Genomic DNA, 20,577 nt, shown 5'->3' on the forward strand with positions numbered 1-20,577 from the left:
TACTCATACAAACGCTGCTAACACAATAACACAATACAAATAATTTATAAAATAATATTAACAACAATTCACTTTATTTTTTCCTGATTTAGGCAATTTTACATGTAGTCACCCCCACCCCTTTGGTAACTTTTAGTATCGCTAAGCTAATTATTTTACCACTGTAGCCGAAGGTAAATTATTCAATAAGATCGCCTATTTGTGATCCAAGTATCCGCAACCTTGATCCCTCCAATCTTCATATTTAACCTTAATTACAGTTTAAATCGGGTTACTTTCTGATTAATTGGGTATAAATAAAGTATTCAAGAGTTTATAATAGTCTACCAGTGGTTAGGGCCGAAATTGGTCTTAATTTGGGGAAATTTTGGTCCCTGGTTGGCTCCCCAAACTGACCCAAATCCTTCTCAATCCCCTCCAAATCCTCTCAAACCTGTCCAAATCCTCTCAATCCGCTTCAAATCCTCCTCAGTCCGCTCCAAATCACTGATAATTTTATGTAAAATATTGTAGTAAATTGTTATTCTGTTGATTATCTTCAGAAGTGATGAGAAATCATCAATTTTAAGAGCATTAGACATTTACGGCATTGTGCATATTCATACCAGTAACCACTACTATACACATGAAAATAATACAATTAATAGTATATAACATGTATAAATATGGTATATAATATGGTAGAATCAGGGGTAGAATGAAAAGATGGAATATTCTAGTTAATGAAATAACTGGCAATAAAATTATAATTTGTTAATATTTTAAAATTTTTATTTAATTAAACTAATGATTCACTGGTTTTATTATTTGTCTGTGTTATCGGGTTTCACAATTTTTATACTCCATAACACAATATTATTCCAATATTATTAATTATTATTCCAACATTATTAATTATTATTCCAATATTAATAATTATTTTAATGATGTTGTGTAATGTTGGTAGGAGTTCGGTGTATTTTTCGGGTATATTGAGGAAAAGTGTGCCTGCGAGATTCAGTTATTTAAACAACAGTAGGAGATATTTCGGGTCTTACATTGAGGATTATTACACTACGAATCATGCCGCTACTGGATTCTCCTCACCCCTCAGAAAATCTTTCGCCTTTCTCATACTCATTGCTCAGGTACGTTACGGTGTCAGGTCCAACGGCACCAGTTATGTACCTACAGTTACCCACCCCAATGGGACTCTTTTTGTCCCTTGTTTACTAGTTCCTCAGTTACTCCGTTACGCATCCCCATTATTTACTAATTTGCAACCTATTGGTATTTTATTTATTATTTACAATTATTTTTTACTCAAAAGTGGTTACTGCAGCAATGTGGAGGATATTTTCCTCTCTCAGTTTTATATCAACTTTTGCATTTTTTTACACAAATTCCTAATTTTTTCATAGATAATGATAAACAATATAAATTATGTTTAATTTAGGCTACATTAACATTTGGCGCGTTGCTTCATACGAATTATTATTTTACTGGGAAGGCGCTTCCGAAAACTGATGGGCAGTCTCAGCTCTGCTCCGATTCCAGATAATTCACTGCCAAGTCATCAGTTTATCATTCTAACTGCATTTCTTTACCGCTACTAAGATAATATTTTAAGTATTTTAATACGTTTTAGAGTAAACTATTATAGCGCCAATTGCAAACGTTAGCCCCAAACAACTCGCCAATCCCGCTGTCTTCACCACACTCATTTTAAAACCCTTCTCCTCCTCATCTAACAATATTACTCAGTTAATATAGCTAATAGTATAATTAATAGTATAGTTAATAGTATAGTTAATATAGCTAATAGTATAATTAATAGTATAGTGGATAGTAGTGTTAGTGTGTAAGGTGTGTGTTACAAACGTTTGATGTAAGGTTCGAGTGAAAAGGTGTGGCAGATATTGTGAGATTGATTATCGTTGAGGGTGACTTGATAGTTGGTTGTCATTTCTTCAGTTAAAGTCTCAAAGTCCATCCAATCAGACCATTCTCCACAGTTATGCACTTTACCGCTAATTAAACTAATTGTTAACAGATATAATATCAGTTTACTCATTTTTAAACTTTTTCTAATTTGAAATGATTCATTAATCTACACACCCCATTATTTACACATTTTGCAACCTATTGACATTTATTTATTATTTACTAATTAAAATTTGGTAAATAAGTGGTTACTGCAGCAATAATTCGGGGTGAGAAAATTTATTTCTCCTAACCCGATCAATTTTGGCATTTTATTTTTTAAACCCTATTTTATTAATTATTTTTCAATAAATTGATAATTAAGTGTGTAATGATAAAAGTTAGATTAAATCAATTAGAGATTGGTGGTGGCCCAGAAATCGTTATCATCGATTTCTATCCTGTTTTCGTCATACTCTTCATCGCCTTCCTCATAGGCATACTCATCGTCAAAGACCTGCCCCTCATCAGTGAAACCCGACGGGATTCGAGTCATACTCGGGTCTCTATTACCACTACACACTCATATACACAATTTTAACACAATTATATACACAATTATTATAATATATACAACTGTAATAACATATTTAACTGTAATAATATATTTAACTGTGATAATATATTTAACTGTGATAATTTGTATAATAGTGTTGTGTGTATGACTTACAATTTCTTGGCGCCTAATGCGGCACCTGCGATAACGAGTATAACTCCAAGTGCAGCAGAGGCACCTTTGACACTCTGACCAATTCTAGTCTGTTTAAATCCACCCGTAAATGTACTTTCTTGCTTTCCAGTCTTCTCTTTTTCACTGTCACCGTTGTTATTAGGTTCTTGTTTTTCTCTTGATTTACCTCTAGACCCAACAGAACCCCCTGAGCCTCCTGAACCTCCTGAGCCACCAGTTGATCTTAAAACTGATGCTGCACCAACTTCGTTGACACTACTCTCACTAGTGTTGTTTGAATTGACACTTGGGTTATTGCGTAGTAAAGTGTCGATTGGAGTGTTTTTGATGGATTCCATCTCCTGGTCAGTAGGTGTTTGTAGAGTTGGTTGCTCAGGATTTGGCACAATTGCTTCCAAATCCACCATTCCATTCCTTAAATCTAAGTCTGGAATTCTATGAGTTGAATCCACCTCAGTCTCCACCTCACTCTGAATTATCGGCCTGTCAGTCACTCCAATACTCAAAGTCTCTCCTCTCACCTCCTTACCCAATTCTTTATTAAGTTCATTTTGTGTATTATTAAGTTCAGTTTGTTTATTAAGTTCAGTTTGTGTATTTGAAGATTCGGTAGGTTTAGGTTCTGGTGGAATTGGTGGATTTTCACTCTTTAGTTTATTTAACTCAGCTGTTTGAACGGGTTTGGATTTATTAAAATATTTTTTAAGATGTTCTAAAGTTTCATTGGTATCTTCAGACCAAAGTGAGGCGTCATTGATAATATTTGCTAGAGATTCACCGGCGCCAAATTTGGAAAGAACAGTGAGTAAATTACTGTTAGTTTTGCGTAATTTAAGTTCCTGGGTTTCCTTAATTAGTAAACGAGCGTCACGGTCTAGGACTTCCTTTTGCTTGCGTTCAAGCTCAAGATTCTTGTCAGCAAGTTCCAAAACCTTACCCTCAAGTTCTGAAGTCTTTTGCTCCAAAGACTTTTGCTTTCCACCCAATTGCTCAGTTACGGATTCTAATTGTGTGTTCTTTTCTGATAATTTAACTTCGCACTGGGATACAGCAGATTCCTTCTCACGAAGCTTAGATTGGGCTTCTTTGTGCAAATTTTTCAAAGTGTCGTACTCCTTCTCCTTTTCATCGTAACGGTCTGATTTCACCTTTAATTGGGATTCTAAATCTGATTTTTCACTCTTGAGAGTTGTCTCACGAACAACACATTGGGATAACTCATTTCCCTTCTCAGTTAATTGGGATTTTGCAGTTGAAAGTTGAGTCTCCAATTCATTATTTTTAGCCTCCAAAGTTGAATTTTTCTGCTTCTCAGCCTCAAGTTCAGATGTACGAGTCGATAATTCTAGTTTAACAGTGTTAAGATCTGACTTGGTACGGCTTAACTCAGACTTGGTGATAATCAAATTAGATTCTGCTGATGAAAGCATAACTCTATTGGCTGAAAGTACTGATTTATTATCAAGTTTCAACTCTTCATATTTAGCGTTCAGTTTAGCAATTGTCTGCTCAAGCTCAGTTTCCTTATTTTTCAATTGTGTGCTGACATTCTTAATTTCTTCAGCCTGCTGTGTTCTTATGGTTTCAAGTTCTCTTAACTTGTCAGTGGCGAGTTTTTCAACTTTTGCCTGTTTTTCATCCAATTCTGAAGACCTTTGGGTGTTTTTGTTTTCTTGAATTATAGCCAATTGGCGCTTAGCCTCAACTTCCCTACCAAGTCTCTTTACCTTTTCATCCTCCAAAAGTAACTCATTCGCCTTATTTTTCTGGGCCTTTTCAGTCTCGTCTGCCTTTGTTTCCCTAAGCCTAACGGCATTCTCAGCTTCAGTCAATTGGAGTTGTCTAGCATCCAAATCTTTTTGCAATTGGTCTAATTTCGACTGCAAAGCAGTGAGTTCAGCTTGTTTATCTGCCAATTTTTGGGATAGCTCAGATTGTTCTTGGTCCTTCGTCCTCTGTTGACTTTCCTTCTGGTTCAGAGTATTCTCTCGAGATTGGAGAAGTGATTGCCTTTGGTTCTGTTCAGACTCTGTTTTCTCTTGTTGTTTTTGCTTTTTGAGGACTTCAGCCTCACGTTCTGAGACACGGCGTTCCTTATCCTTTACGTTCTGATCTCTAGTACCCAGTGATTCTTCTTTGAGTAAAAGAGTCTTGTTAAGTGCGGTAAGTCTAGCATCCTCGTCCTGAACCGACTTCAACTTAATGGTGTAAGCATCCATATTCGCCTCTAATTCGCTTTCCCGTCTTGAGAGACTAGCAGCCTGAGCCCTATTAGATTCTAGTAGCCTATTTGCCTCCTGATTAGCAGCAGTTGCCCTCGCATTTTCTTGTTTTACAGCCTCATTTTGCTCCTCCAAAGTTTTAGTTAATTTCTGAGCTGCTAGATTCTGTTGTTGAAGCTGAGCTTTGAGCTTTTCTAGTTCACCTTTAGTATGTAAATGACCAGAAAGCAAACGCTCAGCTTCTGCGTTTTTAGCCTCCAAATCACTTTTAAGGGCGTCAACTTCTTTTTGTCTATTATTAATTCTCTCCTCAGCCTCGGCACTTTTTTGTTTATCGTCGGCAATTTTTCTATCAAGTTCTTCCTGACTCCTCCTAATTTGGTCGTCATGTGCTTGTCTACGTTGCTGCAATTGTTGCTCCTGAGCTAAAATTTCAGCCTCCCGTTTTTGCTTTTCTTCAGCGATTCTGGCCAGGCTCTCAGTTTCCTGTTGCTTAATAGTAGCCAAGAGTTCTGTCTCTTTAGCCTGCCTAGCCTTTTCAGCCTCCTTTTCCTTCTCCATATGAGCCAATTCGTCCCTTCTCAGCTGCTCTCTGGCATCATTTAGTAAACTTTGCTCCCTGAATAGAGTTTTGTGGTCCTCTGCAACCTCGGCAAGCTTCAACTGATATTCCAATTCCTTCTCTTTCAATGTTTTATCCCTTTGTTCAAACTCCAAAGTCTTACGCCTAACATCTTCAGTATGCTCTGCCAACTTAGTATTCAAAACATCTTGATCTTTTTTCAACTGTTTAGCCTTGGAGATATTTTGGGCCTGAGCAATTAAAAGCTTATTTTCTCTTTCTTGAACAGTGTTTTCTTGCTTCTTAAGGTCTAAAGCTCTCTGTTGATTTTTTTTCTTGGCTTCTTCAACAGAAGCGGTGTCAAGCTTTAATTTCTCTTCTTTTTGTTGAACCTCACCACGCTGGCGTTCCAAATCTGAAAGTTCAGCTTGTACTCTCTGGGTTTGCTCAGTTAAATTCTGTTGTTGGGATTGGAGTGAGGCTGCTTTCTCTGTGTTTAATCTTATTTGATCTTCAAGATTTTTTTGTTTATTTAGTAAAGCACTGGATTTGCGAGACTGCTGCTTAGCGGTATACTTAAGTATATAGGCCTGATTCCTTTCTTCCTGATTTAATCTTTCAATTTCCTTTTTAATTTTTTCATTTTCAGCCTCAATATCCTTCTCTTGCTTCTTCAAAGTTGCTGCCAAGGTTTCATTTTCAGAGATTTGTTTCTGTAAATTCTTTTCTGTTTCGAGGATCTGGGTATTCTTACTCTCATACTCAGATTTAAGTCTTTCTTGTTCCTGAGTCTTGGTGGCGAGCTCATCTCTTTCCCTATTTAATTGTTCAGAAAGTTTGGTATTTGCCAATTTTTCTTTATCTATGTCTGCTTGAAGGTCCTGTAGCCTCTTAGCCTCTTTGGAATTTTCAACCTTAAGTTGATCAATCTTTTGAGATTCCTCATCCAATTTTTGCTCGCGTTCATCTAAAACGGCTTTAGCAGCTTCATTATCTTTCTTAATTTTGTTTAATTTGGTAGTTTCTTCGCTGAGGAACTTGCCATAATTGACCATATGTTCCTTTGCGGCTTCGTTTTCTTGTTTAAGTTTCTCCAACCTCTGAGTTTCGGTGTTGATATTGGCCTCCAATAATTTTTGTTCCTGCTTTTTAGATTCCAGTTCCCTTTGCTCAGAGGCTAAAGACGTTCTTTGTGATTCGATGCTGGCTAGTAATCCTTTATTGGTCTCCAATTCAACTTTAAGGGCTTCCTCTCTTTGAGTGAGGTTTTCATCCTTTTTCTGGTGTTGTTGAGTTAAAGTTGCCTCCTTTTCTTTAATTCTGGCCAATTCCTCTTCTAATTTTCGATCTTTGTCCAGAATTTTGGTCCTTTCACTTTCCAAGTCTTCGGAACGTTTAGCGTAATCTTTTTCCTTGTCTTGTAAAGCCAAGCGTTCAGCGTTAAGTTCATCCTGTTTCTTGTGATAAAACTTAATATCTTCCTGTAATTCAAGTTCCATTTCGGCCAATTTATCAGTTTTTCGCTTATAATTGTCCTTTTCACGCTCTAAATCTCTGGTTCGTACCTCTAGATTAGAATTTAGAGAATCATACTTGGATTTTTGGTCGTCTAGAGCCTGCTTTTGCTTTTCAAATTCATCATTTTTCTGATTAAATTCCTTAATTTTTCGATTTAGGTCTTTATTCCGATCGTAGAACTTCGCATATTTTTGCATATACGCATTGTAAAGATTCTCCGCTTCTTCATTCTTTTTATGAAGTTCGCGGTTTAGGTTAACGTATTTCTCTAGACGCTCCTTCAAGATCTCCTGTTCCGTCTTTTTGGGAGTGTGACCCTTCATGCGATTCATCAGCGCAGCTGCTCCATCACCGCAGTATCTATACTGGGTGTTCCCGCTAGAGAAATCAAGTGCAAATCTGTACTGGACATTGTTTTCACAGGGGGACCAGTCAGACCAGGTTACTGTGTTCATGAGGAAACAAGACATTTCCAAGTGTTGCTTCCCATTATCTAAGCATTTGATGGTGGATTTAGTGGAGCAAACTGAGACGTCTTCCCAGCTTGTACAGGTTTCTGAGCTGGTTCCAGCAGCGATTACAGTCCTCTGAGCAGTGGTATCAGCTGCTGTCTGGGCCAAAGAGGAACGTAGCTCTGAGGATTCGGGCACCTTTTCCAAGGAGATGAACGAGTCCAAATCACCCCCTTTATGGAAAAAGTGAAGGTCCTCACCATATCTATTCAGGCCTAGTGGAAGCACATCTTTAGCATTCCAAGCTCCGACACCTATATTTTTATGATATATGTGTATACATAGGTATATAATGGGTATAATGGTATGATGGGAATAAGGGGATAAGTACTGGGGAAGAATGAATAAATGTGGAGAATCTAACCTGGAATGAAAAAATTAAATGTAAATAGTGACAAAATAAGAAATGTCACTCCGAATATATAAATTTTGGCTGAAATCATTCTAGTGCGATATTGTTGATTCTTTTAATCTTCATTTTAGGTTTTTGTAGTAAATCTGAATTACCGATTTACGGTAACTGGCGATAATCTTTTGCTCGGTAACTCTTCAGATTCGTGCCAATAAACGACGATAAAAATATTCTTTGAAGTTAAAAAGAATCTGGCCTTTAAATTACTTTTTTAAATCGAACGCCAAGTGCCAATTCTTCCTTTAGATTTGGTTGTAAAATAAAATACACATTAGTGATTTTCCCCTAAAAACTAAAAGCGTAAATTCACAGTGATTGGCTTTCTTCCTGGAATCCAGAAAAAACTTCAGATTCCGGTGATTTACTGCAAGAAAAGTACCTCGCGTAAATTTGTACTGTCCAAACGATAAAATGAATAAACCGATTTTCGAGTGCTTTTGATGGAATCAATTAATAATAGAAAAAAGCTCTTTAGCCTTCCATTCCTCAAATGGAATCTGCAATACGTTGCATTGGCGACGTGTCCTGGGATCTCAGCCACCAAAATTATCATGGACCAAAATAAACATAAAATGCTTAAAAATAAAATATAAATTTTCTACAAAATTATTCTAGCCGCCTAGAGAGCAGTTCCGGGCCTAAATTTTCCCGGGCCTAGGAGCCCTAAGCCTCATTCTCCCAAACATCCTCCGTGATCAAAACCGCCGTTTCCACCTCTTCACAATCCCCAACCTGAGCATAGTCAAAATCAATCTCGTCCAATTCAATCACTTCCGCCTTTCTAAAACATTTTTATCAACCCTCTCGTAACATTATTTTATCATTGTACTATTTTTACATTATCATACTAGTGTTATGGTAGTATTAACTGTGTATATAAATAGTTGTATAAAATAATAGTATGGTAATGGTAAGATATGGTTGTGAAATACCGTTTAGATGTGAAGTGGTAGCCTGTACCAGCGGCTCCAATCGCTATTAAGGCACCAATAATACCTCCGGCAATCTTTGCACCTCTAGAAAAGTTCCCTTCGTCATTCTCATCCTCAGAATTTTCTTCGTCGTAATAATCCTCAGCTTCCTGATCAAATTTATCCACACCATCAGTAGTCTCTGGTTCATCCATATCATTATTCTCTGGTTCATCCGTATCATCAGTGTCAGTATCGTCTAAATCATCTAAATTATCACTATGGTCTGCTCCATCCACATCACCATGTGCTTCTGGTTCGTCAGAATCGTGTTGTTTAGTAGGTTTAAATTCAGGAGATTGCGCCGCAACTTCATGGGGATGGACCGGTCTTGAGGATACTCTACTATCTAATTCTTCACTGTTCTCATATCTTTTCGCGTCCTCAGTGTCATCACTAGTATTTCCTTCATTTTCATGAGTGGAATCAGGTAATTTAACCGCTTGACCAGTATCATTGCCGTCACTAAATTCTTCATCATCATCACTAAATTCTTCCTCATCATCATAAGTATCAGTATCTTCTTCATGAGTGGAATCAGGTAATTCGATCCTGTGACTGGTATTCATAGTATTATGAGTGTTGGGCGTATGACTGGTATTGTGTGATTCAGAGTCTAAAACTTCCGCTGAACCAGAATTTTTCATACTTTCAGACATTTTACCCGCAGATTCTTCAGGCTCGGGAACCAAAGGTCCACCGGGTGGTAATAAAGTAGGAACCCTTGACACCTCTGAAAGTCTAGTACTTGATTTAATATTATCAATATTTGACTCTTTAGAACCATGTGCCAACTGATCATCGCTTGAAATATCCTCACCACCCTTGGCAGTGCTGGTTTCCACTTTATTAACCTTTTCATCATGATGAGTTGGTGTGTTTTCAGTACTTTCAGGATGATGAGTTGATGTATTATGAGCTTTCAAATCTAACTTTGGATGTGGTAAATGGAGATTGTTCATTGATTTGTTATAGTCCGAGTCTGAAACTGAAACGGAATCCTTAGGAGGAATATTAAATTCAATGGAAGAATCATCTCCTTTCATTGGAGATAAACCTGATTCCGGGAAATCGTGCCCACCGAAAGGAGGCTTGATTTCCACATCACTTTGAGAAATCTCAGATTTTAGTCCCCCAGCAGATGCTGGAATCAAAGGTAACTCATTTTTTCCGGTCTGGTCCGTAGAACTGTTCCGCTCCACATTTTCTTGTTGAATTTGGAGTTGTTCGGAAAGTTCTTTCTCTAACAAACGTCTTTCCCTATCAGAATGTTCCAGATCTATACGGATTTGTTCTAGTTGTTTTTGCAATTCTGAATTTTGGCGTTCGAGCTCAGCATCAAACTCCCTTTTTTGTTCTTCTAAGGCCATTTGGTTTTCTGATATGATTCTATTCTGCTCTTCCTGTAATCTGATTCTAGCCTGTTCTTCTGATTCTTTCTGGGCCTTGAGTGTATCAAGTTCAGATTCCAAACGAATTCTAGCTAGTTCTTCTGATTCTTTTTTAGATTTGAGTGTATCAAGTTGTTCCTGTAATTTGATTTTCTCAAGTTCGTCTGATTCTTTTTGGGCCTTGATTCTATCCTGCTCTTCTAATTCTTTTTGCATCCTGATCATCTCTTTACGAAGATGTTCTTGACTCTCTTCCCATTTTCTTTTTATTGTTTCTTGTTCTCTATTCCATTCATCACGAAGGCGCGCTCGTTCTAGTTCAAGAATTTTATCAGGATCATTTTCCTTCTGAATTTGGAGTTGGTCGGAAAGTTCTTTCTCTAACAAACGTCTTTCCCTATCAGAATGTTCCAGATCTATACGGATTTGTTCTAGTTGTTTTTGCAATTCTGAATTTTGGCGTTCGAGCTCAGCATCAAACTCCCTTTTTTGTTCTTCTAAGGCCATTTGGTTTTCTGATATGATTCTATTCTGCTCTTCCTGTAATCTGATTCTAGCCTGTTCTTCTGATTCTTTCTGGGCCTTGAGTGTATCAAGTTCAGATTCCAAACGAATTCTAGATAGTTCTTCTGATTCTTTTTGAGATTTGAGTGTAGCAAGTTCAGATTGTAATTTGATTTTCTCAAGTTCTTCTGATTCTTTTTGGGCCTTGATTCTATCCTGCTCTTCTAATTCTTTTTGCATCCTGATCATCTCTTTACGAAGATGTTCTTGACTCTCTTCCCATTTTCTTTTTATTGTTTCTTGTTCTCTATTCCATTCATCACGAAGGCGCGCTCGTTCTAGTTCAAGAATTTTATCAGGATCATTTTCCTTCTGAATTTGGAGTTGGTCGGAAAGTTCTTTCTCTAACAAACGTCTTTCCCTATCAGAATGTTCCAGATCTATACGGATTTGTTCTAGTTGTTTTTGCAATTCTGAATTTTGGCGTTCGAGCTCAGCATCAAACTCCCTTTTTTGTTCTTCTAAGGCCATTTGGTTTTCTGATATGATTCTATTCTGCTCTTCCTGTAATCTGATTCTAGCCTGTTCTTCTGATTCTTTCTGGGCCTTGAGTGTATCAAGTTCAGATTCCAAACGAATTCTAGATAGTTCTTCTGATTCTTTTTGAGATTTGAGTGTAGCAAGTTCAGATTGTAATTTGATTTTCTCAAGTTCTTCTGATTCTTTTTGGGCCTTGAGTGTAGCAAGTTCAGATTCCAAACGAATTCTAGATAGTTCTTCTGATTCTTTTTGGGCCTTTAGTGTAGCAAGTTCAGATTGTAATTTGATTTTCTCAAGGTCTTCTGCATCTTTCTTAGATTTGATTGTATCAAGTTGTTCCTGTAATTTGATTTTTTCAAGTTCTTCTGCATCTTTCTTAGATTTGATTGTAGCAAGTTCAGATTGCAATTTGATTTTTTCAAGTTCTTCTGCATCTTTTTTAGATTTGAGTGTAGCAAGTTCAGACTCCAAACGAATTCTAGCTAGTTCTTCTGCATCTTTCTGGGATATGAGTTTCTCTTCATTTTTACGCCTTCTTTCTCCTCTTTTACGTTTTTTATCTTCTTTATTACGTTTATCGTCATTTTTGCGTTTTTTTCCTCCGTTATTACGTTTTTTATCGTCTTTATTACGATTTTTGGATAAGCTGGAATAGGTGGTGTCAACAGTCGGAACTTTAGGTGATTCAATCTTTTTATCAGTTGATTTATATCCATCAATACCATTTATATCGTGGATCTCCTCAATTTTGTGATCAATTTTAAAATCGGCTGTTGAATCCTGGTGACCATTATGGGAGTTTTTATGTGAATTAGATCGATCAGGATCGAATTCCCTGGAACTTACATTTAACCTTGGTAGTTCTCCATAATGTGAACCGGTGCCATGTGAGGGAGCAGAATGTTCAACGTAATCGCAGGGTATAGTTTGTATATCAGGCTGGTGAACATATTCTTCGGTATCTTTTGGCCCCGTAGTTTTAAAAAAATTCTCCATCCTTTCCCAGTCAGATTCAGTCAAATCAGCTCTTTTGTTAGAAAGATCAGGTGCTTCTCCTCGCCGGTACTTACAAAGCCGAATTCTGGTCTTGGTATTTTTGTCGTCACAATCTCTAAATAGCCCCCAAGGCCCACACCGAACCGCAGTGTCAGTTGAATTTTCTAACAACGAACTTGGAAGTTTTTTGGTCCTAGCAAATCCCTTTACTTGGGTGGTTGCCACTAAATATATGTTTTAATTGAATTTAAACTTACAAACAAGAAACAACAGCGCATGAAGTTTCCTCATGGTGATGAAGTTTTTACCCATTTTGATATGATTTTTATTTAAATCGGTTGTAAATTAATCAGTTTAGTTTTAATTAATTAGTTTAACTTTGTTTAATAAGTTTAGTTTAGTAGTTTTAGTCAGTTTTAAGCGTTTTAACCTTGTAGAATATTTGTCAAATATATAATCTGAATGATTATTTACATTCAAAAAACAACTAATAGTCTGCATTTGTTAGTTTTAAATGAACTTTTGGTCAGGAGCTGCATTCTTCTGATTCTGAGAGGTAGTCATTCTCAGATTAAGGTGGCCTAAGTAATATGGCCAGAATATTTTAAAATGGCCTTAAAACTCATTTTATTCCCAATAATTATGGAATTAAAGGCCATTATAAAGTACTCTGTGCATTCCGACATGTGTATGTAAGTGACAAAATGATTCTATACACTAATCCCAAATACAAATGTGTGGAATCTTCTAGCCTCTATGCTTACACATAATGCTCAAAATTAATTTTTTACAACTTTTACTTTCATTTTTATTCGATTTTATCGTTTTTATAACAAAATATTAAGTAAATTATCTTGTTTGCTTAAATGTGTGGTAGGAATTTGAGAATTTTAATTTAAATTGTTTCACATTCGTCAGTGCTTTATTTTCCTTAATTTTTTATAAATTTTCCTAACCATTAGAATTCATTTAACGCTGTTTTATTCATCAGATTTCAAAAATGTCGTTGAATCTTCAGAAGAAACTGGACGAGAAAATGTCAAGTGAATCCGGTACCATGTCGTATGTTTGACTAGAAATATTTAATTTTAGTCTTTCTCAATGCATGAGTAAACACGCTTCTGAGTTTACTAAGGCGGCCGCTGAGAAACGTCTCAAGTTTCAACTTACACATTTTACACATTTGTTTCAACTCAGTTAATAAAACACTATTACCTTCTCCAAATAACATAAATATCTAAGAATAGAATGTTTTTAACAATTAAATGTTGATTTTTATTGATTAAGTGTTTAGGGTTACGAATAAGGACAAGGTTGAGGAGTTCACCGGTGAAGGGACCAGAGAGAGTGAGCCTTTGGAGCCCGTAAATGAAAACCACTTCGTAAAACCTCAGCAGCTATAATAACTTAATTCTCTGTAAACTACTTTAATCCCATAATCTCACTAATACACTTTTATACCTAACATACACAATCTATACCATGTATAAAGGTGTAATACTATACTGAGGAGTGTATTTTATCAAGATGTGGCGGTCCTTTGGAAATATGTCTAAAGAACCTGAAGATTTGAGAATTTGTGTTTTCATCTTTATCAACTTTTGACTCTTGTGAAGGCGAGAACTTTTTCAGGGCACTGGTTAGTAATCGATTAATTTTAGGCTTAGTATATCCGTAGGAGTGAATGCTTGCTAAAAGTGAGCTCACCTGTGGTCTTGATAGTTTTGGCACTATTTTAAACAGTTTTTCATATAAAGCCCTTGCGAATTTGTCAAAATCCTCCGATCTTTTCTTCTGGGATAGGCTTAAAACACACTTGACAACCTGGTCGTCATCCAACTCAAGCTCCGGAACCTCGTCAAATACATCAAAGTAATGCCATGGCTCTAAATTCCTTCCTTTAACTTCATCTATCACCGACTTATCATTGATATACCCTCTTTTAATGGGTAATAATAACCTTACCACATCCTACAATCATTCATACACAATCTACACTAGTACAATATTTATAGATAAAATAATTGCAAAATATTCTTAAACTGTAAAATCGTGTAAAATAGTATAAATTGTGTAAAAGTGTAAAAAAATACTTTGTTGTTTAAATTGTGAAGATTGTTTAAGATAATTTGGTTTAGGTTATTGATTAGAACTTGATTGTTTAATTGTGATTTAGTGTACAGGTTAAATAGTGTGCAAATTTGGGAAGGGGCCATTTGGTCGATTTTTGAATTTACGTGTGTAAAAAGGTTAGAAACTAAGATTTTCTTATAACTGTAAAGACATTTACAGATAATCACAAGTTGTTTAGGGTTAAATTCTTGATCCAATAGCTTCTGCTGTACCTTACCCACCAACACTGGGAAAAAATGCTCATTCCTAAACTTTGTGAAGAAGAGTAAAAGTTGAACTAAATCTAAAGGTTTGTAACGGTCCTTATTGGAGTTTAAGATTGGAAGTAGTTTTTGCACCAGCCTAACTGGATTTATATCAGTTTTATATAATACGTAAAAACAGTATGAAATTGTCCTATCTGTTAGGGCCAAGTAATTCCAGTTTATTGCTCTTAAATATCTTTTTGCAGCCAAGTTCTTCAGCTTATTTTGATCATTAAAATACAACACAAACTTACTCAGAACGAATAACTCGAAATTAACATCCGAAAACTTATCCTCTGACTTGTTCATTTTGTTTACAAAATAAGTATAAAGTTTATTTACAGTGTGAGGATGAGAGTAATTTGGGTTAGAATAATATGTAAGAGTGTTTAGAACATCAGAAGTGGTGAAATTGCAAGTGCTTAGATGAATTCTCAGGTTCAAGTTTAAAAGGTCAGCTTGATCTTGATTTAATTTTACCTCATGGTTATTCAGAAACCTCATGAATGAGATAATTGAATCTTTAGGCAACTCGGTGATCATACCAAAGACTCCCTTTATTATTGGAGAATAAATGTGCTCTGGCACTAAATATGTAGAATTGTGAATATCCTTCAAAACCAACACTAAATCTTTCAAATTATATTCACAACCAGCAAAGATATTTGAAAGATTATCCAAATCAAATTCGATGTAATTTCTAATCTTTAGCAAATATCTCAGACAATTAACTAAATCTTTTCCTGGGTAACCGCTTATTTGGTTTAAATTAGACATAATATGATCCATAAAACCCTCAATTAGACTATTACTTGACAAATAAAAGTGATAAAGTTTTAATACTTTAAACAACGAGTTATAATTATTTATTATATCCGTACAATTCATGATAGTAGAAAGTGTTTGATGTACAATGGAATAATCTTTGATAAGGCCCGTACAGTATAATAAGCTCTCAACAGTGTTGATGTCAGGTTTTAAACGAAAATCCACAATTCTTGAATATAATTCTGTCTGTAGTTTTAGTGTTAATTCATTATTATTCAGTTTTCTTAGACATAATTTCGTTATTTGTGTTAATATTTCAGTTGGTATGTAATGAATATCCTTTGAAAAATGGTTGAGGATTTCACTCATACCCTCAGGTTCATTTAGTCTATAAAAAATTTCCACTGACTTCAACAAAGTTTCATAGTCAACAATCTGGCGTTTGAAATTAAGTTTTTTTGACCATTCTAGAACTTTTTCGTCAACCACAAACCCGTCCCTGATGACAAAATCATGTAACTTTTCTATACCCAAATTCAACTCCTGTGAACTTGTAAAACTTCTGAAAACGCGGAATTTTAAATTTTGCGGTATTTGTCCGTTCAAATGTTTAGTAGGCGGGAACCTGGTTATCTGAGTAAACGATTTACTATTCAACATTTTGCTAATGAGCATTTTGAGATTTTAGTGAATTACAAAGTAGTCGAAAATGTGTGAGTGGTTTGCTTGTGTCAAATTTGAGAATTTTAAGTCTTTATATCCTAAGAGTAATTTTGCATGAATTAGGGCTGAGCGCATTGAATGGTTAGAATTTAAAATGGACCTTGCGGTATTCGGGGACTTTTCCATTAAACTGTCGATCTTTTTAACTAATTTAAAAACGTCCAACATTGACATCTTTTTAATCATATAAAACAAATCATTGTTCACGATTTTGCCGTTGTCTATCAACAACTCAATATCAGAACGAGGTCGCTTAAACTCTGAGGGTAATTCTGGACCAGCGATAGGTACTGGGTGTGTCAGAACAGGCAAATTAACCAACCCTGTAAGATTAGGTACTGGGGGTGGATTATGGATGACAGTTAGTGGATTTAACCCTGATAGGGGAGAAATTGTAGCCAAAGGAGGTGGTGGAACTGGTGGAGTTGGTATAACAGGAGGGATTGGTAATGTTTGAGGTATAGGTATTGGATGTGCAATTGGTATGCCTAAATTTGGTTGTGGAATAGGTAGAATTGGGATCTGAGGTGGAGGTGGTGGTATAACTGGGCCTTGAAATTGCCTATTATCAGGGATAACTGATGTAGGTTTGTCCTTAAGAAATATTGAATCTGATGTTAATTCTGGGTATTTCTGACGATAAGCATCATCACAGAAATCAACCTTTATAGGTCGACCTATAATATTCATTATACCATCATATGCATTAATATACTGTAATAGACTATTAATATGTATGTGTATTGTATGTGATACCTCGAATTTCTTTACCAATGAGTCTTTTAAAGGCTTCTATACACTCTGCTTCAGTTCTATATTCAAGATGGGCATAGCCTCTACTTCTGTTAGTATGAGGATCTCTTCTTATTCTAAAAATAATTAATATTTTTAAAGTAATAACTTACGAAAGGTATCGAATTTGACCACAACCATGAAGAAACGCTTTTATATCATCTTCTACGGCATCAAATGGTAAATTTCCAACTAAAAATAATAATTATTATTTAATAAAATTACCAAATAATTTTATGTTCCTTTCCCGTATATTCATCTCATTTTATTAAAAGAATATTCTACTTCCATTATGGATGGGGAATGAAATATATTTTGTAATACTTTTCACTCTTTAAACTGTTTAATTATTTTAAATTCCAATCTCTTTATACTTTTTTGAATCGGTTTTACAACATTTAACCAGTTTCTATTTTTAATTCTGATGTTATCAAGTTTAAAAGTTACACATTTAACCTTCCATTTTGTTTTCACCACTAATTTGACTAATTTCAATAATTTTCCATTATGTTGATTGATAGAGCTTAAATAATGGCCAAGTTGCAATAAGGAAGTCGCAAGTGTAAATGCCTCTTATTAGAGCGAGGGAAAAGGCCATTAAGCGTGGCGTAAAACATGAGGCTGTTGTACGTAGAATTGGAAGACGTGTTCATAAAAGGTTCAGATCATGGTCTCAGCAAAGGTATAAAGATATCCTAACCTTTGATTTATAGGACGAGGAAGTTCTGGATGCCCGCAAAGGTATCGTTACATAGTCCTCTTGACTTGATGGATGGATGGCTATTATCGTCCGCTGTGCAAAAGGCTGCAACCCTTAGGAAACATGATTTGAAACTTTGGTATCTTTTTAATATTTAAAAGTTGATAGGCATGGATTTGGTAACAGGCTTTTGGAACTTTCTCACACTCTCACTGGTCAACAATTAGGTTATGTTTATTACGGGTACTACTATTTTTCAGTATTCAATACGTTCTTCTAATTTAACTTTGTGTATTATTTTAGGTTTGGTAAGAGTCGATTTTTAAAGCCTAGTTTGTATGAGGAAATGATGAAGTTTACTGAACCGATGCTTCCAAATTTAAATAGCCATAGCCTGATGTGTGTTGCATGGTCACTAGCAAGGGTACAAATAAGAAATGAGCAGTTTCTCTCAAGAGTATTAAAATTATCTTATTTTAATTTTTAGTATTCGATTGAAGTTGGATCAAGATTAGATGATATCAGGACTACAGATTTAATTAAGATTTGTAATTCACTTTCAAAATTGGTAATCCCATACACTCTACCACAGTTAACTATATAGTTACCCATATAATAAATTATATATAGTAATGGTAGAAAATGTATTAGGATGGTTATACAAATTATTTGAAGGAAAGGTTATCTGAGAAGATGGTTGAAAAGTTGGAATGTTTGTATGCACAGGATTTTAGAAATGCAGTTAACCTTTTATCAATGATTCATTTATATGATGAGAGGACCCAAATTTACCTTTTAAGTCGTTTTTCCAAGTAATCCATTAAATAATAAATGATTATTTAGGATATTTATCTGTGCTAGGCCTCAGCATTTGCAACAAGCTTATTGTTCAGCTGTCGCAGTTAGAGTTCTCTTACAAAAAGTTTGGACTCAACTAGATAAATCAGTCAAAGCATTTTATACGCGTCTCAGGTATTTTATATATATAAATTTCTGTATTTCACATTTTATACATTAGTATGAGGAAAATACAGCAATGTTTGAGAAGACCTTCGGAATTACAGTGGGATGTATCTAATATTCTTGCAAAGATGGGGATACATCATAGAAATACCTTCTACTGGGGATGTTTTTGGATAGATATTGGAGAAATTAAGGATAAATCAAACTGCTGGTTCATAGATGGACCATCCTGCTTTTACACATCGACCACACTATATACGAATAAAGTCAAATTACAACATAGGTACTCTTTATCCCCTTACTTAGATTAACTAATAGCATATATAATGGTAAACTGTATATACTATAAATATGAGTACAAGGTCGGATTAGGATATTGAATAACCTCGGATGGAATATAAGAAGAGTGCAGTGGTACAAATGGGTGGATTATATGAATAATACAGAGGATAAAATTAACTATATAAGGTATTCATTTACACATTTTTTATAAGAATTTTCTGTTATTTCATGTAATTGTGTAGGAAATTGAGGGAATCTGAATGTTTAGGAGAATTTATACAAGAGGACCAACTTGACCCTCTAGAAATTAAACAAAAACTTGATAAAATTAAACAAAATTGTGTTAAACCCACTTAAACTCGAAATATTTAATGTAATATATATAGTACTTAGTAGAATAATAATGATGACTCCCCATCAGTGATTCCATTTATTATTTTAATAGTATATTAAAATGTTCGCGACTAGGTAAGTGGAAATATTTAATAATTATAATTGTGTAGAAGCGAGTACGATAGAGGTGTTAATACCTTTTCGCCGGAGGGGCGACTGTTTCAAGTGGAATACGCACTTGGAGCCATGAAACTAGGTAGTACAGCCATAGCAGTTGCAACGAAGGAAGGAGTAATTTTTGCCTCAGAAAGAAGGTCAAATTCGCCCCTTTTAGAATTTGTTTCCTTGGAAAAAATAATGGAAATTGACGACCACATCGCCTGTGCCATGAGCGGCCTAATCGCAGACGCCAAGACTCTTGTAGACCACGCCAGGTCAGAATGTGTTAACCACACATTTGTATATAATGAACGCATGGGTATTAGATCATGCGTTGAGTCCATCGCTGACCTCGCCTTAGAATTCTCAGGTACCCCTTACTTCACACAATTATTGGTATTATATACCATTGTATTGATATCATATACTAATAATATTTAAATAATAATAATTGAATAGATGTGTTTGACACTAAGAAGAAGAAGACTATGAGTAGGCCATTTGGAGTGGCTTTGTTGGTGGGTGGTATTGATGTCGAAGGCCCAGTTATCTGGTGTGTTGATCCTTCTGGGACCATCATTAAGTATAAAGCTGCAGCTATTGGCTCAGCTCAAGAAGGAGCAGAGTCCATCCTCTTACAAAAATATGATGAAAATATGGAATTTTCAGGTAACACCTTCTTACACATACTTTTACAACTCATACCGCTATTATACATACTTATCTACACATAGTTATGTATATAATTAAATAATTAATTTTAAATGGGTTAGTTGTGTTTTAAATTTTTTATTTCAAAAATTTGTACGCCGTACTGAAATTTGTTAGCCCTAATTTTGGGAATTGTTCATCTCCTTTGTTTTGGGCTAATTTGTGTGTTTTATAGTAGATCTAAACTTTATATTAATTTTTAAAGCATTTTTGACTATTATAATTTCTGTTTGGTCAAGTAATGTTCAGATGCGGAGGTCCTTGTACTTGAGATTCTACGACAGGTTATGGAGGAAAAAATGAGCCCAAAGAATGTGGAGATGGCCAGAATCAGAGTAGATGATGTTAAATACAGAGAATATGACGAAGAGGCACTTGAAAAGCTTATTTCAAGCCTGCCGGAGCTGCCAGAAAACCTAGGTGCAGAGTAGACGCAAATTCTCCGAGACACATTTTTGATAAAAAATAATCTTTCCTGTTTTTTGAT

General features: G+C 35.3%; 11 protein-coding genes across 11 annotated transcripts; 4 read left to right on the top strand and 7 right to left on the bottom strand.

Annotated features, from left to right (window-relative positions):
- Window positions 1-40: 40 nt before the first annotated feature.
- On the bottom strand, window positions 41-784 carry TpMuguga_01g02580 (uncharacterized protein). The gene is made up of 2 exons (XM_061305246.1): window positions 328-784; window positions 41-249 (listed from the first exon to the last, which is right to left on the bottom strand). The coding sequence occupies exon 1, from the start codon at window positions 579-581 to the stop codon at window positions 408-410; it is 174 nt and encodes a 57-aa protein (XP_061161969.1). The 5' UTR covers window positions 582-784; the 3' UTR covers window positions 41-249; window positions 328-407.
- TpMuguga_01g00573 (putative integral membrane protein) lies at window positions 778-1,610 on the top strand. Its single transcript, XM_061305023.1, has 2 exons — window positions 778-1,127; window positions 1,436-1,610. Exons 1-2 carry the CDS (start codon window positions 924-926, stop codon window positions 1,538-1,540), a joined length of 309 nt encoding a protein of 102 aa, XP_061161598.1. The 5' UTR covers window positions 778-923; the 3' UTR covers window positions 1,541-1,610.
- Window positions 1,371-2,120, bottom strand: TpMuguga_01g00574 (putative integral membrane protein). Its single transcript, XM_061305024.1, has 3 exons — window positions 1,861-2,120; window positions 1,621-1,726; window positions 1,371-1,591 (listed from the first exon to the last, which is right to left on the bottom strand). Exons 1-3 carry the CDS (start codon window positions 2,051-2,053, stop codon window positions 1,564-1,566), a joined length of 327 nt encoding a protein of 108 aa, XP_061161599.1. The 5' UTR covers window positions 2,054-2,120; the 3' UTR covers window positions 1,371-1,563.
- A 171-nt stretch (window positions 2,121-2,291) lies between these two features.
- Window positions 2,292-2,575, bottom strand: TpMuguga_01g02315 (uncharacterized protein). Its single transcript, XM_061305210.1, has one exon. It carries the CDS (start codon window positions 2,456-2,458, stop codon window positions 2,318-2,320), a length of 141 nt encoding a protein of 46 aa, XP_061161970.1. The 5' UTR covers window positions 2,459-2,575; the 3' UTR covers window positions 2,292-2,317.
- Window positions 2,576-2,628: 53 nt separating this feature from the next.
- Window positions 2,629-7,910, bottom strand: TpMuguga_01g00575 (putative integral membrane protein; the record flags this gene model as incomplete). The annotated part of the gene is made up of 2 exons (XM_761001.1): window positions 2,629-7,721; window positions 7,832-7,910. 2 exons carry the CDS (start codon window positions 7,908-7,910, stop codon window positions 2,629-2,631), a joined length of 5,172 nt encoding a protein of 1,723 aa, XP_766094.1.
- Window positions 7,911-8,542: 632 nt separating this feature from the next.
- On the bottom strand, window positions 8,543-12,505 carry TpMuguga_01g02270 (putative integral membrane protein; the record flags this gene model as incomplete). The annotated part of the gene is made up of 2 exons (XM_761002.2): window positions 8,812-12,505; window positions 8,543-8,660 (listed from the first exon to the last, which is right to left on the bottom strand). The coding sequence occupies exons 1-2, from the start codon at window positions 12,279-12,281 to the stop codon at window positions 8,543-8,545; spliced, it is 3,588 nt and encodes a 1,195-aa protein (XP_766095.2). The 5' UTR covers window positions 12,282-12,505.
- Window positions 12,506-13,127: 622 nt separating this feature from the next.
- On the top strand, window positions 13,128-13,739 carry TpMuguga_01g02010 (uncharacterized protein). Its single transcript, XM_061305169.1, has 3 exons — window positions 13,128-13,343; window positions 13,374-13,439; window positions 13,576-13,739. The coding sequence occupies exons 1-3, from the start codon at window positions 13,282-13,284 to the stop codon at window positions 13,682-13,684; spliced, it is 237 nt and encodes a 78-aa protein (XP_061161971.1). The 5' UTR covers window positions 13,128-13,281; the 3' UTR covers window positions 13,685-13,739.
- Window positions 13,740-13,781: 42 nt separating this feature from the next.
- Window positions 13,782-16,087, bottom strand: TpMuguga_01g02820 (uncharacterized protein; the record flags this gene model as incomplete). Its single annotated transcript, XM_061305281.1, has 2 exons — window positions 13,782-14,252; window positions 14,375-16,087. The coding sequence occupies 2 exons, from the start codon at window positions 16,085-16,087 to the stop codon at window positions 13,782-13,784; spliced, it is 2,184 nt and encodes a 727-aa protein (XP_061161972.1).
- A 24-nt stretch (window positions 16,088-16,111) lies between these two features.
- On the bottom strand, window positions 16,112-17,324 carry TpMuguga_01g02360 (RNA recognition motif family protein; the record flags this gene model as incomplete). Its single annotated transcript, XM_061305216.1, has 4 exons — window positions 17,168-17,324; window positions 17,052-17,134; window positions 16,907-17,019; window positions 16,112-16,827 (listed from the first exon to the last, which is right to left on the bottom strand). Exons 2-4 carry the CDS (start codon window positions 17,081-17,083, stop codon window positions 16,112-16,114), a joined length of 861 nt encoding a protein of 286 aa, XP_061161973.1. The 5' UTR covers window positions 17,084-17,134; window positions 17,168-17,324.
- Window positions 17,221-19,275, top strand: TpMuguga_01g01230 (RAP domain protein). The gene is made up of 10 exons (XM_761004.2): window positions 17,221-17,624; window positions 17,656-17,781; window positions 17,811-17,885; window positions 17,946-18,099; window positions 18,130-18,210; window positions 18,294-18,454; window positions 18,486-18,614; window positions 18,661-18,888; window positions 18,978-19,073; window positions 19,130-19,275. Exons 1-10 carry the CDS (start codon window positions 17,509-17,511, stop codon window positions 19,242-19,244), a joined length of 1,281 nt encoding a protein of 426 aa, XP_766097.1. The 5' UTR covers window positions 17,221-17,508; the 3' UTR covers window positions 19,245-19,275.
- Window positions 19,254-20,574, top strand: PAE2 (putative proteasome subunit alpha type-5). Its single transcript, XM_761005.2, has 4 exons — window positions 19,254-19,355; window positions 19,391-19,749; window positions 19,839-20,048; window positions 20,340-20,574. Exons 1-4 carry the CDS (start codon window positions 19,342-19,344, stop codon window positions 20,519-20,521), a joined length of 765 nt encoding a protein of 254 aa, XP_766098.1. The 5' UTR covers window positions 19,254-19,341; the 3' UTR covers window positions 20,522-20,574.
- Window positions 20,575-20,577: the final 3 nt, after the last annotated feature.

The sequence above is a fragment of the Theileria parva genome, chromosome 1 (assembly GCF_000165365.1).
Source record: "Theileria parva strain Muguga chromosome 1, complete sequence, whole genome shotgun sequence".
NCBI lineage: Eukaryota > Apicomplexa > Aconoidasida > Piroplasmida > Theileriidae > Theileria > Theileria parva.

Bases quoted from the DNA above. Each gene is read 5' to 3' on its own strand.
- PAE2 (XM_761005.2), top strand. The intron at 19,750-19,838 runs GTACCCCTTACT...ATAATTGAATAG, and splicing joins CCTCGCCTTAGAATTCTCAG to ATGTGTTTGACACTAAGAAG. The intron at 20,049-20,339 runs GTAACACCTTCT...AGTAATGTTCAG, and splicing joins TGAAAATATGGAATTTTCAG to ATGCGGAGGTCCTTGTACTT.
- TpMuguga_01g00573 (XM_061305023.1), top strand. From the start codon at position 924: ATGATGTTGTGTAATGTTGGTAGGAGTTCGGTGTATTTTTCGGGTATA. The intron at 1,128-1,435 runs GTACGTTACGGT...TGTTTAATTTAG, and splicing joins TTCTCATACTCATTGCTCAG to GCTACATTAACATTTGGCGC.
- TpMuguga_01g00574 (XM_061305024.1), bottom strand. From the start codon at position 2,053: ATGAGTAAACTGATATTATATCTGTTAACAATTAGTTTAATTAGCGGT. The intron at 1,727-1,860 runs GTTTGTAACACA...TAATATTGTTAG, and splicing joins ACTCGAACCTTACATCAAAC to ATGAGGAGGAGAAGGGTTTT. The intron at 1,592-1,620 runs GTATTAAAATAC...ATATTATCTTAG, and splicing joins ATAATAGTTTACTCTAAAAC to TAGCGGTAAAGAAATGCAGT.
- TpMuguga_01g02010 (XM_061305169.1), top strand. From the start codon at position 13,282: ATGTCGTTGAATCTTCAGAAGAAACTGGACGAGAAAATGTCAAGTGAA. The intron at 13,344-13,373 runs GTATGTTTGACT...ATTTAATTTTAG, and splicing joins AGTGAATCCGGTACCATGTC to TCTTTCTCAATGCATGAGTA. The intron at 13,440-13,575 runs GTTTCAACTTAC...TTAAGTGTTTAG, and splicing joins GCCGCTGAGAAACGTCTCAA to GGTTACGAATAAGGACAAGG.
- TpMuguga_01g01230 (XM_761004.2), top strand. From the start codon at position 17,509: ATGCCTCTTATTAGAGCGAGGGAAAAGGCCATTAAGCGTGGCGTAAAA. The intron at 17,782-17,810 runs GTATCTTTTTAA...AAAAGTTGATAG, and splicing joins AAACATGATTTGAAACTTTG to GCATGGATTTGGTAACAGGC. The intron at 18,889-18,977 runs GTACTCTTTATC...AGGTCGGATTAG, and splicing joins AAAGTCAAATTACAACATAG to GATATTGAATAACCTCGGAT.
- TpMuguga_01g02580 (XM_061305246.1), bottom strand. From the start codon at position 581: ATGTCTAATGCTCTTAAAATTGATGATTTCTCATCACTTCTGAAGATA.
- TpMuguga_01g02315 (XM_061305210.1), bottom strand. From the start codon at position 2,458: ATGACTCGAATCCCGTCGGGTTTCACTGATGAGGGGCAGGTCTTTGAC.